Source organism: Rhineura floridana, chromosome 4 (genome assembly GCF_030035675.1).
Source record: "Rhineura floridana isolate rRhiFlo1 chromosome 4, rRhiFlo1.hap2, whole genome shotgun sequence".
Lineage (NCBI taxonomy): Eukaryota > Metazoa > Chordata > Lepidosauria > Squamata > Rhineuridae > Rhineura > Rhineura floridana.
Genome location: NC_084483.1, coordinates 70,609,267 through 70,626,256, shown reverse-complemented (window position 1 = coordinate 70,626,256; position 16,990 = coordinate 70,609,267). Strand labels below are relative to the sequence as shown.

At 45.7% G+C, this 16,990-nt stretch overlaps 1 protein-coding gene across 3 annotated transcripts in view; it reads left to right on the top strand.

Annotated features, from left to right (window-relative positions):
- Window positions 1–16,990, top strand: part of MDN1 (midasin AAA ATPase 1) — a 174,778-nt gene that overhangs the window by 99,136 nt on the left and 58,652 nt on the right. For all 3 annotated transcript variants that reach the window (XM_061623331.1, XM_061623330.1, XM_061623332.1), the window contains exons 60-69: window positions 594–808; window positions 1,101–1,488; window positions 2,274–2,383; window positions 2,853–3,552; window positions 4,376–4,537; window positions 6,201–6,474; window positions 7,942–8,177; window positions 8,553–8,648; window positions 15,819–15,913; window positions 16,459–16,583. In XM_061623331.1, the coding sequence (XP_061479315.1) occupies window positions 594–808; window positions 1,101–1,488; window positions 2,274–2,383; window positions 2,853–3,552; window positions 4,376–4,537; window positions 6,201–6,474; window positions 7,942–8,177; window positions 8,553–8,648; window positions 15,819–15,913; window positions 16,459–16,583 (2,401 nt within the window). The remainder of the gene's footprint in view (window positions 1–593; window positions 809–1,100; window positions 1,489–2,273; window positions 2,384–2,852; window positions 3,553–4,375; window positions 4,538–6,200; window positions 6,475–7,941; window positions 8,178–8,552; window positions 8,649–15,818; window positions 15,914–16,458; window positions 16,584–16,990) is intronic.

Below are 16,990 nucleotides of genomic sequence, written 5' to 3'. Positions count from 1 at the left end.
ACATTTGGGTGACAGTTCACGGACGGAATGTTCATGTCCTGTGTTTCTGATGCTGTGGTCACCAAAATGTGTAGCTATGGGGGTAGTGTTAGCAGGTTTTGCTTGCACCTCAGCAGTGTGACCTGATGCACCCCTGTACTTTCTTCCTTAGAAAAGGATAGCTGCCTTGCAATTGCACAGGCAAAAGTAAAGCAGCAGTGTGCATTGCATTAAAAGCTGGGGGAGTGACTTTTATATAAACTTAATTAGGAAATTTATACAACTCTTCTTATCAGAGTTGCAGATTTTCAGAGTACCTTATTGCTGAAGTAGCAATTAATATAATGCTGACACATAGTATTTTAAATATGGGTAGGGTGTGGGATAATGATAATTCTGTTACATTTTCACCCACCTGACCTGGTACACGGCTTAGATTTCAGTGACCTTTGGTTGGTTCCAAGATTGTTATTTATTGGTTTGTTTTGTTTGTTTTAGTAATGTGTTCTCTGAAATGTCCAGCATTTTCAGGTCAGCGGTCTACCATTTTTAATTTAAAATGTGAAAATCTCTATCAATGCTTTAAATGTACATTTTGATCTTTATTAATTTAGGGTGTGGGTATTTTGAGTCGAGCAGTTTTCTCCAAGTGCCTCTCTGAAATTCTAACTAACAGCAGCAAGTGGAGCCAGTGGGATGTGACCGGCCTTCCTGTCCTGTCAGCCTCCAATGTCACCTTGGGAGAGCGGCTGGAGAGAGCACAGCAGCTTCAGGAACTCAGCACGGTTCTGTGGACCAACTTGCCCTTTTCTTCCATGGCTGAATTCAGGTATTAACAGACCAAGAAAAACTATTTAGATGTTTTGTACCCTTGGTTAACAATGGGCCTTTTAAAGAGCAGCACTCTTGAGTATGAGACGGTGGGTGGTGGGCTGGACCCCATTCCAGTGAAGTGTCGGCAAAGCATGTTGTTGCAGCCATATTTCACTCGACACACTACTTTTGTCTGTGTTGGTAGCACAGGGCCAGGTGATATTCCTCCAGTATCCTGATGTGGCTCTGGAATCTCTCCATTTGCCATTCCCTATATCATTCTTAATTGAAATATCTTTTTTTTTCAGGGTTATAGATTCCAGGTTCCAATGTGTAATGTTACATAAGCAACTCGTAGCTCTTAAAGGCCTTGTTCCAGTAGAACAGCAAGAGGAATATCTCCAAAACTGTAATAAGGTTTCCTCCAAGAGCCCAGCAGCTTTTCAATATATTTGCAAAGTCCTGAGAGATGCTGCTGCTCAGGACCTATTGCCTGACCACATCTTCTGCATCTGGCTGACTTGTTTGCAGCAGTTTTTTGGGCATGAAGGAGGACCCCAGAACTTGCCTGAAACAGCTCGGCAAGGCAGTCTCTGGGTAAATCTAGGCCTTCTGCAGATCCATCTGTGGCTTCCACAGACTCAGTTTGATCCTGCGGCGAAAAGAGAATATAAGCTGAAGTATGCAGAGGAAGAGGTGAGTGCATGGAGTAAGTGTGTGTCCTCTTACCTTGTAATTAAAGGGATTTTTGAACACTGAGGTTTAAAATTGTGTCAGATGACTGCTAAACTGTAGCAACAGGTAATATGTACAAATAGGTGGTACGGTTGTAAGTTTGCTACCGTATGTCAAAACACAATATTTAGATGTGCATAACATGGTGCATAGCTACAGTTATTAGTTAACAAGAGTACAAGATCTTGTCCAGAACTGAAAAATGAGGCTATACATGGATAGACAAGCAAAACCACATGGGATGAATGAAGGTATACACAGATACACAAATGTATAGAGTAAGGGTGGGGAATCTGCCCCCACCCCCAGGTATTGTTAGACTTCAGCTCCCGAGACAGTATAGCCAATGGTCATGGATGATGGTATTCGGAAGTAATGGGGGTTGCATCCGGTTAATCATCCTGTGTTTGCAAGGACTTGCCTTCCCTGTCTACACCCCTCCCCCCCAAAAAAAATCTCTGGAGGGTTGGGGAAAAACCCAGAACAGCTTTGGGAGGTGTGCAAGTGGAGGGGGTGGAGTTCTGCCATGCAAGTGGAATTCCTTGAACTAATGGGATACAGCACTCTGTTTTTAGACTTGTAGGTTCCATTTACCTGTCATGTCTTGTTGAAGACTTACAACAACCTGAATTATCTGTAGATTCTCATTACATAAGAATAATTTCCCCTTCCTTCTCCCCCACCCATTGGAATGATAGTAGAATTTTATCTTGAATTAAAGTATATGTTTTGTCCAATGCCTTCAGTTGCACCATCTAGAATGTGAATGGAAGACGCACAATCTGTCAACTCAATTATGCACAGGGAAACACCTTGAGGATGAAACGATCAGCAGTCATGGTCACCCTCATATTAGGTAATTTTGAGACTCTCTGTGGCTTGAGATGCTTTTGAAACTTCATATTATTCCAGATTTGAAAGGATGATCGTAAATGGTCGGAGTAGTCTGGTGGGCTCTGGGTTCAAATCCCTGCTTGCGTCAGGGCCTTGGGTCATGACACTTGACTACAGGATTCTTATTGTCTGACTTCTCATCCTCAGTTTGCCATTTGGGAGATGGGGGGGGACAGTGTTTTTTGGTCCCCATCCATTTTGAAACAAGTTTAAAACTTGTTTTCTTCCAGTTCATATAGAGACCTATACAGAGTTGCCCCAAGTTCTTAGTGCCAAAGAAAAGTAAAACATCAAAATTGGTGGGGTGGCCCTTATTTTTCATTATGGCAGCAAGATAATTCCTTTTGTTTTAATGGTGGCTTTAGTGGTACCTTTTTAAAAATCACTGCATGATCCTTACCTTTAAAATTTTCCAACTTATTCTTTCTCAGGATGTTATGCCAAAGAATACAGAAGCTGAAGGATCAAATTGCCAGCCTTAGCCAAAAGCAAGCCTATAGACCGCAGGTTCCTTCGTATGAGTTCTTGTACAAGGAAGTTCATCAGTATGTCAGCAGCATTGCCCAGACTTCAAAAGTCCAAGGCCTCGTAACTCGCCTTCTGCAGTTACTTCATTTGGATACGTCCCACTCTCTCCAGATGGTACAGAACGTTCTAAACGAAGAGGCAGCCTGGCAGCAGTCACACCATCAGTTCAGGAAACATTTGGCAGAGGACTATGCTGCCTTCCCTGATGTAGTTATTCCACTGCAAGCTGCCATTTTGCAGATGCAACATGGCCTGAGACTTGTGGCTTCTGAAGTCCATAGAACAACCTTCAGCTGTTTTGTCTGCCCAGTCAAGCTTGGCACTCTGGTTGCTTCTCTGCTGTCATTTCCTTCTGTTGGTGGCACCTTCCCCAGTTACCTTGCCCATGCAGATGCTTTGTGCTCTGTGAACTCCCTGGATGTCCTTCATGGCCTAAAGAGGTTACTGCTTAAATACTCTTCTGAGGATTCTGGCAGAGAGGAGAAGGTGTGCCCTACCCGGGAGCAGCTGCTAGTGAATGCTTTGTTGTATCTCCATTGCCATGTGCTGTCTAAGGCAGAACTGGACCATAAATCTCTGCAACTTTTTAGACATTTGTGTCAGGTATGTAGCAATATTGCATTATACACTTTATTTGTTGAGCCCTTGAAGAAAGATCATTTACCCTCCTTCTTGCCATATCATTCAAGAAAAGCTTCTTTGGAAAAATGTAATATAGGTGCATTTGACAAATGAAAGCCGGCTATTTTAAGAACTGTTGCTGTCATGTTTTTTTAATTGGCTTGGGTCCAGAAGTGCCTTACACAAGCAGAAATACACTTCTGCTTGTGCAAGTCAGCTCTGAAGAGCTCTCCCAATTTCTCAGTGCTGTTGCAAATCACACACAATTTGAGAAGGCCCCTCAGCCTTCAGTAGCAGCTTCTCTGGGAACTGTAGTGAGGGAAGGAGCCAGGAAAGCCCCATTGCATGAGTGGAATTTTTTGCTTTGTCTGTCTTTAAAAAATAATAGGTTGGATCTGTATTATTTATACAGTGCTTTTCTGATTGCACGAAACACTTCACAACTCATAGACACACATAAACTTCAAGGAAATCCAGTAATCAAATGAAACAACTGCAGCAACTTCAACCAAAAGCCATCTTCAAATAAATAAATATTGAAGCCCTTGGGAGGAGACAGTGAAAAGGTGGCTATCCACTGGAAAAAGGCGCCAGAGCTTTGGAGCAGCCACTATGAAGGCACTACTCAGGCCTTTGAATCTTGCCAGAAAGATGGCACAGAAATAAAGCCTACTTGACTAGACGTCAACATATGAGTGGCTTCATAACACCATAATGTCTAATGGAAGAATGCATGTGGAATTTATATGCACAAGTCTGTGCAGTGTCTCAGTGCAAGTGGATGTTTTTTGGGTTTTTTTCTTAGGTAATTATAAATGAATGGGATGAACAAGAGTGCCAGGCCCAGGAAGAGGAGGATCAGAAAAACAGTATTTATAGGTACAGGACCAAGAGTCATGGAAGTGGCCTCACTGAAGAGGAAGAGGAAGAGAGAGAATTCAGGAGAAAATTCCCACTTCATGAGAAGGTAGACAACTACAGCTTTAAACAGAAATTGTGGGTGGGATTTTATTTTGGGGGGATGGGGAGGGGGGCACACAGTTGTTTGTACATTTAGAAAAATTACCAATTTTAGCTTGGGAACTGGATAAAAAGGGATGGGGGCAGATCCTGAAACATCTTTGGATCTTACTGCAGCCACTGTGTGTGTCCAGTAGGTAAACTTCTAGAGTCCTAGGTTCACGTTTCTGTTCTGTTTCTAGAAGCCATTGTGATTTTCTCTGTTCTTCATCTGTAGAAGGACATTAGCTCAACAGATGGTTGAGCGCACACTCAGTATAAAGACTGAAAAAGCTATCTGCGCATCTGGGGGAGGTCTTGATAGAGCTTTGAACAATAAATAGATGAATAAGGGCGGACAGGAGGACTGTGTTATAAAACAGGACCAGAGATATAAGACATGGTAAAAATTGAGTTCCGCTTGCTTTCTGTTGGGGTGGTATGGCTTGTTTTTTAAAGGTAATATTATTATTGTAGGAGACAGGAGAATACAATGACGAGGATTGAAAAGAGGGCTAAAATGTATTCATTATTGTAAATACTTAGAAAATGTACCATTATTGTACCAACATTTTTCAGGCAAATCCTTGGAGTTGGATTCATGTCCATATTAATAAAAGAGTAAGCATTGAGGAAAATGTTAATATTTACATTTATCTGGCTAATTTTTTGTTTTGATTTTTGTAAGCCTTGTGACAGCTTCCACAAGCAATTCATGCAATTCTTTGTTAATATAATCTTAATTTAGCTCTTGTGTGCTGTTTGATACTTAGAGACAGACATCTGTTTTTAATACAGTAGGGCCCCGCTTCTTGGCTTCCCGCTTTTCGGTGTTCTGCTAATACGGCGCCAGCAGGGACAATCAGCTGGAGGGGGGGCTGGAGCTCCCGGCTCTCCAGCTGATCTTGCCAGGGAGATCAGCTGTAGAGTGCTACAGCTGATCTCCTCCTCTTCTGGCACGATCAGACTCCCACGCTTGATCTGATCGCGCCGGAGTAGGGGAAGATCTACAGCTCTACAGCTGATCTCCTCCTCCTCCTCGGGGTGATCAGACTCCCGCACTCCAGCTGATTGCGCTGGAGGAGGGGAAGATCAGCTGTAGCACGCTACAGCTGATCTCCTCCTCTGGTGCGACCAGCAGGTTAGGTTCCAGGCCCTCACGCTACAGCTGATCTGCTTTTCAGCAGTTTTCACTTTTCGGCGGGGGTCTGGAACCTAACCTGCCGTATGAGTGGGGCCCTACTGTATTGGCACTATAAGGAAGATTCCTGTTGGAATATAGACACACTAATCGACCTTCAAAGCTATGGGGTTCAATTAATGTGAGGTGTCACTATAAGACTTGGATGGTGTCCATGTTCACCCTGAGAGGTGGCCATGCCTCCTGTACTCCTATAACTTCTCAGGTATTGAGTGAAGCAGGATGTATAGCTTCACTTGGCTTCCTGGATGACCTGAGGGTAGATACGACTGGCTCCGCATTTGTCAAGAGCTGGCACACAGAAGCAGTCATATGGTTCTACCATCCTGCCTTATTCCATGCATCTGTGTCCTGTGAAATCTGTATGTTTCTGTTCTTACAATACTGTGCTGTAAGTTATCATAAAACATCTCTTTAAATGGATTTACAGGATTTTGAAGACATTACAACTCAGGCAAGCCTTGAAGAAAAAATAGAAATGGAGGATGGTTTTGAAAGTGAAGCAGTTCCTGAAAAAACTCTCTTTTCTTATCACTCGATGAAAACCGTAATGACAGTTCATCAGCAGCTTTGTCTTTACTTCGCACGATCCTTGTGGTATCAGCAAAGCCTGCCCTGTCATCAGGCTAAGCATCACTTGAGTACATTTCTTTCCTGTTACCAGACTGGTGCTTCACTAGTGGCTCACTTTTATCCTTTGATTGGTAAGGCTTTCCTTGTGTGCTTTCAGGCGTGCTGTGCTTCAGTGATTGCAGATTTTCCCCCTCCAGTGAGGAATTTGATTTTTCTGCCATAGAGCCCCCGGTGCATTGCAGAAGATTCTAGAGCATGCACACAGTATGTGTGGGACCTTACCATCTCTTGCATAAGCTGAGAGTGCACCCTGCAGTATAGCCAGCACTATATCACCATCTGAACGTTGCAAGAGGAGGTCATTAGTAATGGGCAAATTGTCTTCTTGAGTCTCAGATAAGCTTCTATGGGACCATAGTTTGGAAACGAAAACTGTACTTTAAATATCCTGTACCTTTACTATTAGTGGTTGCTGAAATATTTAGCTTAAAATAAATAAATAGACCAGATAAATTGAAACTGTGAAATATTTAGCCTTGGCTACTTCTGAAAAGTAAGTTCTCCAAAACAGCCCCATTATAGTTGCACCTTCCACCTCAAGACTTCTTTGCTGCTTGTATTTAGGATCCTGTTTTCTCACGCATATTTGATGTGTTTGCTGTTGAATTTTTGTTGTTTGAGCCTTGAAAAGCTAATATGACTAAATAACTGATATCTTGTTTCTCTGCTTAAGTACCGAATATAAACTAATTTTGGTTCCAATTAGATGTATGTGTAAAATGCTACTGAAAGCAATAGCAATAGGGTAGGAGAGGTTTTCCTGGAGTGGAGAATGACACTCCTGCTTTCAAGTAATATAATTCATTCCTGTGAAGGAAACAAACTTGTTTATTTTCACTCTTTAGGCAAGAGTTTAAATAACACTAAAAACATACTGAAGCAAAACAAAAAATAGTCCTGGATAATTGAACTTTGACAGTCTCTAGTGAAGAGATGGTCAGCTACTATCTGGTTGATTTGCTGTGCAGGTAGCATCAAATAGTATTGGCAGAAAGGCATGACAGGTTGAAACTGAATGCTGTAAGATGGGAATGGCAGCTGTTTAAATCCGGAGCAGGGGGCTGTGTCCAGTGATAGCTGGTGCCCATTGTGGCTGGTGGGGCAAAGGCAGTAGGGAGCCCAACAGTAGACGGAACCAAAACCAATGACAAGCAGAGCCAGCTTGTCCCCATCCTCCTGTGTGCTGAGTTCTACAAAGGCAACAATGAGACTCAGGAGGAGGAAGCTGTAGGCAGTGCCACACCCTGGACTGGTTGTAAGTAGGAAGGAAGGCAGATGGGCTAGGAGGAATCCTGACTGAGGTTGGTGGGGCAGTGCCCCATTTGCCCTTATAGACCAACTTCCACTGGCTATGTGCCTCAGAACCTAGGTTCTCACAGAGGTCTTTGGGGTGAGCTTTCACTTCATATGGGGGTGGGCTATACAAAACCAATTGTTCTAAGGTATGATGCATTTCCCCCCCCAGAGCTTAAACCTTTACCTGTCCTTCATCTCTCTTTTCCTCTCCCCGCTTCCCCCACCCCTGCTGCCAAACATAGGTTCTGAGATGAATGATAATCTTCATGGCAGCCAACTTCTAGCTAACACAATCCTGCAAAATACACTTTTTCAAGAAGGGGCTTCGGAACTTGCACTGCAGAATGAAGGGCCTTATGACTTCTATCATCATCCTAATGTTCAACAAGTACAACAGTGTCAACATGTTCTTGAAAACTTCACAAAAGAAGTGAAGGCACTATTGAAAGAATGGCCTGAACACCCTGCACTTGTCCAGGTAAAGGGTGTCCACAATCTAGACTTTCAGGGACTTAATATAGAACTTGTATGGGCGCATCAACTGTGCATGTTGAATGCTAGCTTATACAACCAGAATTCAGTTTATATTAGCTTTGGCATACAGTCCCATTCATATCAAGACTTTGTCTGGATAACACCTTCCACACCGCCAAATGTAACAATAATTGTCTAAATTTGGTAGCATGTCCAGCTATATGTAACTGATGGATAATCAACTGTATAGCTATATCTGGTATAAGCAGAAGAGATGAGGTCTTGCAGTGCAATCTAAAGTTAAGGTTCTGTTACTTTGTGTTAGTTTTAAGCTTTGGAAAGTGACAGCTAGATACATTAATTGACTTTCATTTTGCAGCTCTTGATTGTATTGGACAGAATCCGTAGTTTTCCACTCTCCAGTCCCCTCTCAAAGATCCTGAATGGCTTGGAAATTCTGCTGGACAAGTCTCAGGTCAGAAATTACACATTTCTCTGTGTGGGAAGGAGGGAGGAAGAGAGGAAATTGACTAACTTGCAATTCACCTGATTTTTAGTAGTACCAAATTTACTAAGAAAGCAAATTAATTCTGGTACTGTGTAAAAAAAAAAAAGTATTGATTGAATGTGGTTTCATTTTCCATAGGAGGACTGCCATCAAGTGGGTTATAGCTCCACCTATCGTCCGAAGGCAAGAATGTTTTTGAAGTCAAGACTAGGGGCATCAGGCCCCTCCCACTCTCCAGTTCATTCTTGCCTTCGTCCGTGCAAGTTGGATATATAGCTAGCGTCTAGATAAGTTTTTGTGTATTTGTGTGACAGGGTGTGAAGGTTTTGTGTGTGTATTCCACGTTATTTCCTTCTCTCTGTCTTTTACTTTAGAGTCTGTGGGACTGACTGTACTTTGTTTGTCTTTGTACTTAAGGGGGATCCCCTTTTTGTCTATTTTTTTCCCTCAGTCCCTAGCTATTTACTGGGAGACCACGGCTGTGGTTCTCCCTTCCTAAGGCGGCGGACGCAGACTTACTCCAGGAGCTTGCGGCTGCAGCTCCCTGCCTAGCCGAACGGCGATTCTGGGAGACCGCGGCTGCAGTTCTCCCTTCCTCAGCCGGTGGACGCAGACTTAATCCAGGAGCTTGCGGCTGCAGCTCTCTGCCTTGCGCCGCTGCTCTTTTTTCAACTCGCCGCCTATTTTCGCGGCAGCTCCCTTAGTTTTTTCTGCAGAGCCTGTGGCTGCGGCTCTTTCTACTTTCAGTGTCCCTTTCTGGTTGGGCTGCCCTAGCTCGTTCTGCGGCATTTTAAATCTTGCCGCGACTGCCTTCGGAGCCTGCGGCTGTGGCTCCTTATTCCCCTCGCTTGCTGAGTCTGTCCCGCGGCTGTAGAGATCTGACTCGCTCTGTAAGCCGTGATCGCGCTTCTCAGCCCCGCAGCTCCAGAGCGTTTTTTGAGGCCGCTTTTTGAGCTCGCTGGTGCTCCCCTGTGACCACCATTGCTTCTTCATCGCCCCAAGCCTTTCTGATTGGCCAATTTTCCCGCTCTTTTCACAGGCGCCATTTTGTTCCTCCCCCTTTTTTCCTGCCCTTTCTGTTTGGTCCTTTCCATAGTAAACGATTCTGTTCTAGGCCTTTTCTGTCCGTTTCTGCCTTTTCTGTCAGTTTCTGTGTGTATGCTGCAGAGCAGAACCTTTATAATCCTGCTACAAGTTCTTCAACACAAACTGCTGCCTGAAGCTGACTATTGAAGCGGTTTCGTGTATCCAGCCTAGTTGGAACTGTACATTCTGCCCCATCCGTGGCCGTGTGCAAAGCCTGTTTGGAACTGCATTCTGCCCCATCCGTGGCCGTGTACCAAGGCTGTTTGAAATTGTACATTTTGCGTATACTCAGGCTGTCTGGAACTGTACATTCTGCCCCATCCATGGCCGTGTACCAAGGCTGTTCGATCTGTACATTCTGCCCCATCCGTGGCCGTGTACCAACGCTGTTGAAATTGTACATTCTGCCCCATCCGTGGCTGTGTACTGAGCCTGTTCGGGTCTGTACATTCTGCCCCATCCGTGGCTGTGTACTGAGCCTGTTCGGGTCTGTACATTCTGCCCCATCCGTGGCCGTGTGCAAAGCCTGTTTGGAACTGTGCATTCTGCCCCATCCGTGGCCATGTACCAAGGCTGTTTGAAATTGTACATTTTGCGTATACTCAGGCTGTCTGGAACTGTACATTCTGCCCCATCCGTGGCCGTGTACCAAGGCTGTTCGATCTGTACATTCTGCCCCATCCGTGGCCGTGTACCAAGGCTGTTCGATCTGTACATTCTGCCCCATCCGTGGCCGTGTACCAAGGCTGTTGATACTGTACATTCTGCCCCATCCATGGCCGTGTACCAACGCTGTTGAAATTGTACATTCTGCCCCATCCGTGGCCATGTACTGAGCCTGTTCGGGTCTGTACATTCTGCCCCATCCGTGGCCGTGTACTGAACCCCCTAGAAAATATATGATGGCGGAACAGCCAGCGACAACTCAGGCAACCAAGCCTAAACAATCTAAGGCGGCCAAGCATAAGCACACCAAAGCGGTTGCCAAAACTAAACATGTATCCAGCCACAGCACAACCAAGCGGCTACGCTATGTCTCTGTTCTGGTTTCCGAGGGGGCGGGCCAGGAACAGTTAACGAATCTCTTTCATTCTCTGACTGCATCCTCTGAAGAGGAGGAATTTGCTGGGTTTCCTGACCAACCAGCAGCCAGCCACCCTCCCTCCTCCCATATTACCACCTAGAGCTTATTCATCTTCACAGCCTGCTGAGCCGTCCATAACGTCGCCTCTACAAGCGCAACCATCTACCTCACCGGGGCTGCAGCTGTCTCATGAGTTCATATCACAACTACAAGACATGCTGTCATTCTTCACTCAAACACAGTCACCGTCACAAGTCACCACCATTCCTCAGCGCAGTGTAGACTACTATGTACACAATGAGGCGGATCGATCATGCACTCCAAATCGTTTTGACATTGCCAGGGGCAGGTTTGTTGATGACGTTTCTTGTGGGGGGGAGTCACCATTTGCTGTGCAAGCCGAAGGAGACGAATGGAGTGATCATTCGGAACATGAGGAGGATACATCTAATCGCCTGTTTGATGCCTCCGATTATCAGCCCCTTGCTCTCAGAGTATTGAACACCCTTGGTCTCCAATCTACACAACCTGCAGCTGCCACTCCCGCTATTAAAGGGGCCAGGGTCTTGAAATCCCCCACACCAGCAGAGCACTACCTTCCTGTGCCAGATCCTATTGCTAAACGGGCCAAGGACGAATGGTCTCATCCATTACAAACACGCCGTTTTAACGCCCTTGCGGACAGACTTTACTCTTTGGCTCCGGACTTTACAAGCAGACTGGCCATCCCTGGCATAGACGAGCCGATCTCCAGTCTAGTCTCTAGATCCCTTTTGCCGAGGGAAGGAGATTCACATTTAAAGGACGCCACTGAGTGGAGGCTGGACTTTGCCTTACGCAAGAATCATGAGGCCACCGCTTTCTCCATGCGAGCCTCTGCATCAGCTTCCATCTTTTCCAGGGCAGCGATGATGTGGTTGGACAACCTCTTAGATGATCCTAATCCCAATCCTGTCTCTCTGAGGAGGTCACTGATGAAATTGCACAAGACAGCGGCTTTTGTGGCTGATGCCACCTTGGATGCAAATCAGCTGGGAGCAGGAGCTATGGCAGCTCAGGTAGTCGCTCGACGGACCCTCTGGCTTTGTCACTGGCAAGCGGACTCTACAGCCAGAGTTAATTTATCAAGGGCACCTTATTTCGGCTCATTACTCTTCGGCGAGGAAGCCCTAAAGGCAGTGCTTGTTGACCCCAAGGATGCTCGAAAGCCTGTCTTGGCCACTGTCAGGAACGTGGATCGCAGGCCTTTCAGACGTTTCACCTCATACTGCACGACCCAGCCCTTTCGAGGAGCGCAGCCTGGGCGACGAGGCCGCAATTTCCGAACCAATGATTTCCGTTCCTCCAGGGGAGTCTGGAACAGACGTTTCCCAGGCAGAGGTCAGTACCAGGGGCTCAGAGATATCTCAACGACCTCATATCGGGGAGGGTTTCGCCAGCACAGACAGTACTGATGTGATACCGGTTGGGGGCAGACTGCTTCTGTTTGGAGACCATTGGCTGCGTCTGACTCAGGTCGCCTGGATCAGAGATCTTTTTTGTTATGGCTATGCACTAGAGTTTTCGGCAATTCCTCCGGACAGATTTCATCCCTCTCCTTGTCCCAGGGCACCATCCAGGCACTGCATCATGCAGACAGCCATACATCACCTCTTGGACACAGCGGCGATAGAGCCAGTCCCTATAACAGTGAGGTCAGAAGGGGTGTACTCCCTCCTATTTGGTGTGCCCAAATGAGATCTGTCATGGAGGGCGGTGTTGGACCTCAAGTTCATCAACCGTTTCGTAAAGTATCGCAGGTTCAAAATGGAATCCCTCCACTCCATTACAGAAAGCCTTCACAAAGGAGACTTCCTGGCTTCTATCGACCTAAAGGAAGCGTATCTCCATGTGCCTATTTGCATAGCCCACAGAAAATTCCTTCGGTTTGCTTTTGGCCCCCAGCATTTTCAATATCGAGCGATGCCGTTCGGCCTCTCATCTGCCCCGAGAGTATTTACCAAGGTGCTACTCATACTAGTGGCTTACCTCCAGCTTCAAGGGGTGCATATCTACCCCTACTTGGACGATCTTTTAGTACCTGCGAGTTCCAGGGAGCTGGCTCATCGCCATCTAACGCTCACGCTCCATGTCTTGCAGGCCTACAGCTGGCTAGTCAATTTCGACAAAAGCCATCTCCAACCAACCCAACGCCTGCAACATCTAGGGGCGATGTTGGACACCCTGCAGGCGACGGTATTCCTGTCTCCAGACCGCATAACTGCTATCACAGACATCGCACGGTCTCTGATGCACCACGCAACCGCAGACGTCATGCTTCTAGCCAGGGCTCTCGGAATGTTGGTGTCCACCATCCATATTGTGCCAAGGGCTCGAGCTCATACTCGCCAACTCCAGTGGGCTTTGTTGCCGTTTCAGCAGGACATTGCCAGGTCAAATCATCGAGCAATTCCCTTGAGCCCCGCACTGCATCTTTCATTCCGCTGGTGGACGAGGGTCCAACATCTCACCCAGGGCACTCCGTTCAGAGAACCCAGCAGGACTGTTATCACCACAGATGCCAGTCTCCTCTGCTGGGGAGCCCACTGCAACTCCCAGTTCGTTCAGGGGGTTTGGACCACAGCAGAGCAGACTCAGAGCATCAATTGGCTAGAACTGAAGGCTGTCCACTTAGCTCTGCTCCATTTTCAGTCTCTGTTCCCCTTGGACCATGTTCTCATTCGAACGGACAACACGTGTGCCAAATCTCGTTTAAACAGACAAGGGGGGACCAGGTCCCGTCCTCTGCAGAACCTAGCTTCCCTCATATTCGACTGGGCAGAGGAACATCTGCAATCCTTAAAAGCAGAACATCTCAGAGGAATTTGGAATGTGACAGCAGACTGGCTCAGCAGATAACAGGTCTTTCCGGGAGAATGGAAACTTCATCCGACCATTTTCCATCTTCTCCAGTGTCGGTTTGGCATCTTCTCAGTCGATCTATTTGCCTCCAGTCGCAATTGCCAGCTACCCAGGTACTTCGCTCGATACCTGGACACGACAGCGGAAGCGGTGGATGCCCTATCGCTACCGTGGCCGGATGGCCTATTGTACGCCTTCCCTTCAATACCACTGTTAGCCAGAACCTTGAGGAAGGCGCAACACGAGAGGGCCAAACTGGTTCTGATAGCACCATATTGGCCCCGTCGACCGTGGTTCTCGGATCTCCTTGCCATGTCAGTGACGGACCCTTGGACGCTCCCGCTCAGGCCAGACCTCTTATCCCAGGGCCCAATATGGCATCAGGATCCCAATTGGCTCAAGCTAACAGTGTGGCTTTTGAACGGGGACATTTGAGGTCTGCTGGCCTGTCTGACGCTGTTATTGACATTATCTTGGCCTCAAGACGACCATCCACCACCCGTATATATCAACATACTTGGGTGGCATTCTCCAGGTGGTGTCAGTCCCAGCACCTTGATCCTTCCCAGGCCACAATACAACAGGTGCTGCAATTCCTTCATAGGGGCCTCCTGATGGGACTTAGACCCAACACCTTACGTCGACATGCGTCCACTCTGTCGTCCATTCTCTCAGTGTCCTCCGCTGGTGCTCCTATTGCCTCGCACCCGTTCATTAAACATTTTCTGAGGGGAACCGCGTTACGCTCAACGGCAGTATTCAACCGTTTTCCCTCATGGAGTTTGTCGAAGGTCCTACAGGCTTTACAACGCCCTCCGTTGGAGCCCCTTAGGACTGTACCTTTACGTCTGTTGTCATTCAAGGTCCTGTTCCTGATCGCGATCACCTCTGCGAGACGAGTTTCGGAACTGGGTGCATTGTCTTCTGCCTGCCATCTCTGTGTCTTTCACAAGGACTCTGTTGTGCTGAAAACTGATCCTTCCGTCCCAAGGTCAATTCAGTTTTCCATTGCAACCAGGACATTGTTCTTCCTTCATTTTGTCCGAATCCTACCCATCCTGTAGAGAAGGCTTGGCATTCATTGGATGTTCGGAGGGCTCTCATGACCTACCTGTCTAGGACCCAGGATATACAACAAACTGAGTCTTTGTTTGTATCCTTTCATCCACGTTCTATGGGGCATAAAGTAGCTAATTCCACCTTATCCCACTGGTTGCATGCATGTATTACCTTAGCCTATGAGTCCCTTAAGCTTCCAGTTCCCGCTAGTATAACAGCTCATTCCACTCGGTCAGTGGCCACTACGGCTGCTTTTGCTACCAACGCTCCTGTCGCTGATATTTGCAGAGCTGCTGTTTGGTCTACCCCACACTCATTTATAAGGCATTACAAAATAGATCGTTATGTCGATGCCTCTTTTGGCAGACGAGTGTTGCAACAGGTTCTTAATGATGATTAGGATGTGGGTGGTCCCTCCCTGTTATGGGCTGCTTTGGTACATCCCGCTTGATGGCAGTCCTCCTATGGAAAATGGACCATTGGTCTCACCTGAAGGGTGATTTTCATAGGAGGACTGCCATCACGACCCTCCCAGTTGGAGGATGCCTGGATACCTAGATATTTTTGGGTTTTTTTTCATATATTCCTGTTACGCCATTATATTAGATTTACTAGTGAAGTCAAGACTGCTATTAATGTTATACCGCTACGTTAGAGTCATATTATTATGATTATTGCTATTGTGTTATGTCTTTGCTGGTAGGCCCGTTGGCCTTTTTTCCTGCATTTTTAGATATCTTTCTTTGGACTTGCTGCGAATGAACTGGAGAGTGGGAGGGGCCTGACGCCCCTAGTCTTGACTTCAAAAACATTCTTGCCTTCGGACAATAGGTGGAGCTATAACCCGCTTGATGGCAGTCCTCCTATGAAAATCACCCTTCAGGTGAGACCAATGGTCCATTTTTAAGTATAAAAGTATAGATAATGGGCAAAAAAAGCTTTATCATCTTGGTGTAATGTATAGCACTTTGCATTTTTTGTTTGAAAGGCTTCCTTTCCTTTTCTAGGATTGGGAAGAGAATGCTAGTCAAGCTGTCTCTCTTAGGAAACATCTTGATTTGGTCACTCAGCTGATCATACAGTGGCGTAAACTAGAGCTGAAGTATGTACTGTTGACTCCCTTTGTGTTGAGCATTTTCAAGTGATTTTGACTGTGGGGGTGGACCAAAGAAAGGGGTAGGTTTATAGTATCTAAAGGAGGCTCAGAAAGTTGAGAGGACTTCAGTTGGGGGGTAGACAGAGAGACGGTATTTCATTTCTCTGCGCAACTTCCTGTTCCTCTCCAACATGTCCTCTATTTTGTACCTTTCAGATTGCTAGTTCTTTTAAATATACTTTTGTTTGTGTTTTGGTACTTAGCAAAATAAGAAATTCCACTTTCTTTCAAATTATAGGATATCAAATAACTTTTGTGAAATAAATGCCACATGCACCTTTTTTAAAAAAACTGATTATTTCTTTAGTACAAATGGTTTCAGTTTCCGTATTTCAGAACTAGCATTTTTGTTAATGCAGAGCAGAAATACACACAGCCTTACCTGTAGATATAATTGTCTCCTTAAAAATTTGGCTGCAGACAAGGAGGTGATTGGGATCTGGGATTTAATTCTCATTAATGGCTCTTAATTTTTCCTCTTGCATTGTCAGTTGTTGGTCTGTTAGTCTGGACAACATAATGAAACATCACACAGAAAAATCGATGAAACACTGGTTTTCAGTCTATCAAATGATTGAAAAATATAGGCAAGAACAGACAGAGAAGAAAACAGAAGGTAACTATTGATAATAGAGTTGTAGAAGAAAGACAAGCTGTTAACACAAGCCGCCTCTTTAAAAGATAAGTCCACACATCCAGGGTTGTACACACATGATTAAAGTGCCTGTTGTAATGCATGTACTCTAAGTGAATTACCCATATCTCCATTTGCAATTCTGAAAGTGCTATATTACATACCTAGTTAAAGTCAAATTTAAAGTTTCTTTCATTGTGTACCATATCTTAGAAAGCAGGTGTTCCATGTTAATTCTCAATCCACTTTGCAAGCAAAGCTTATAACTGCCTATGTTATTGAAATGTGAGCAGCCCAAGTCCATGTTAGAGTGTCTGTGAGCCATTATATTGGCTCACAATGTATTGGCTTCATAACCACAGCTTCATAAACTGTGCACACAGGTCCTG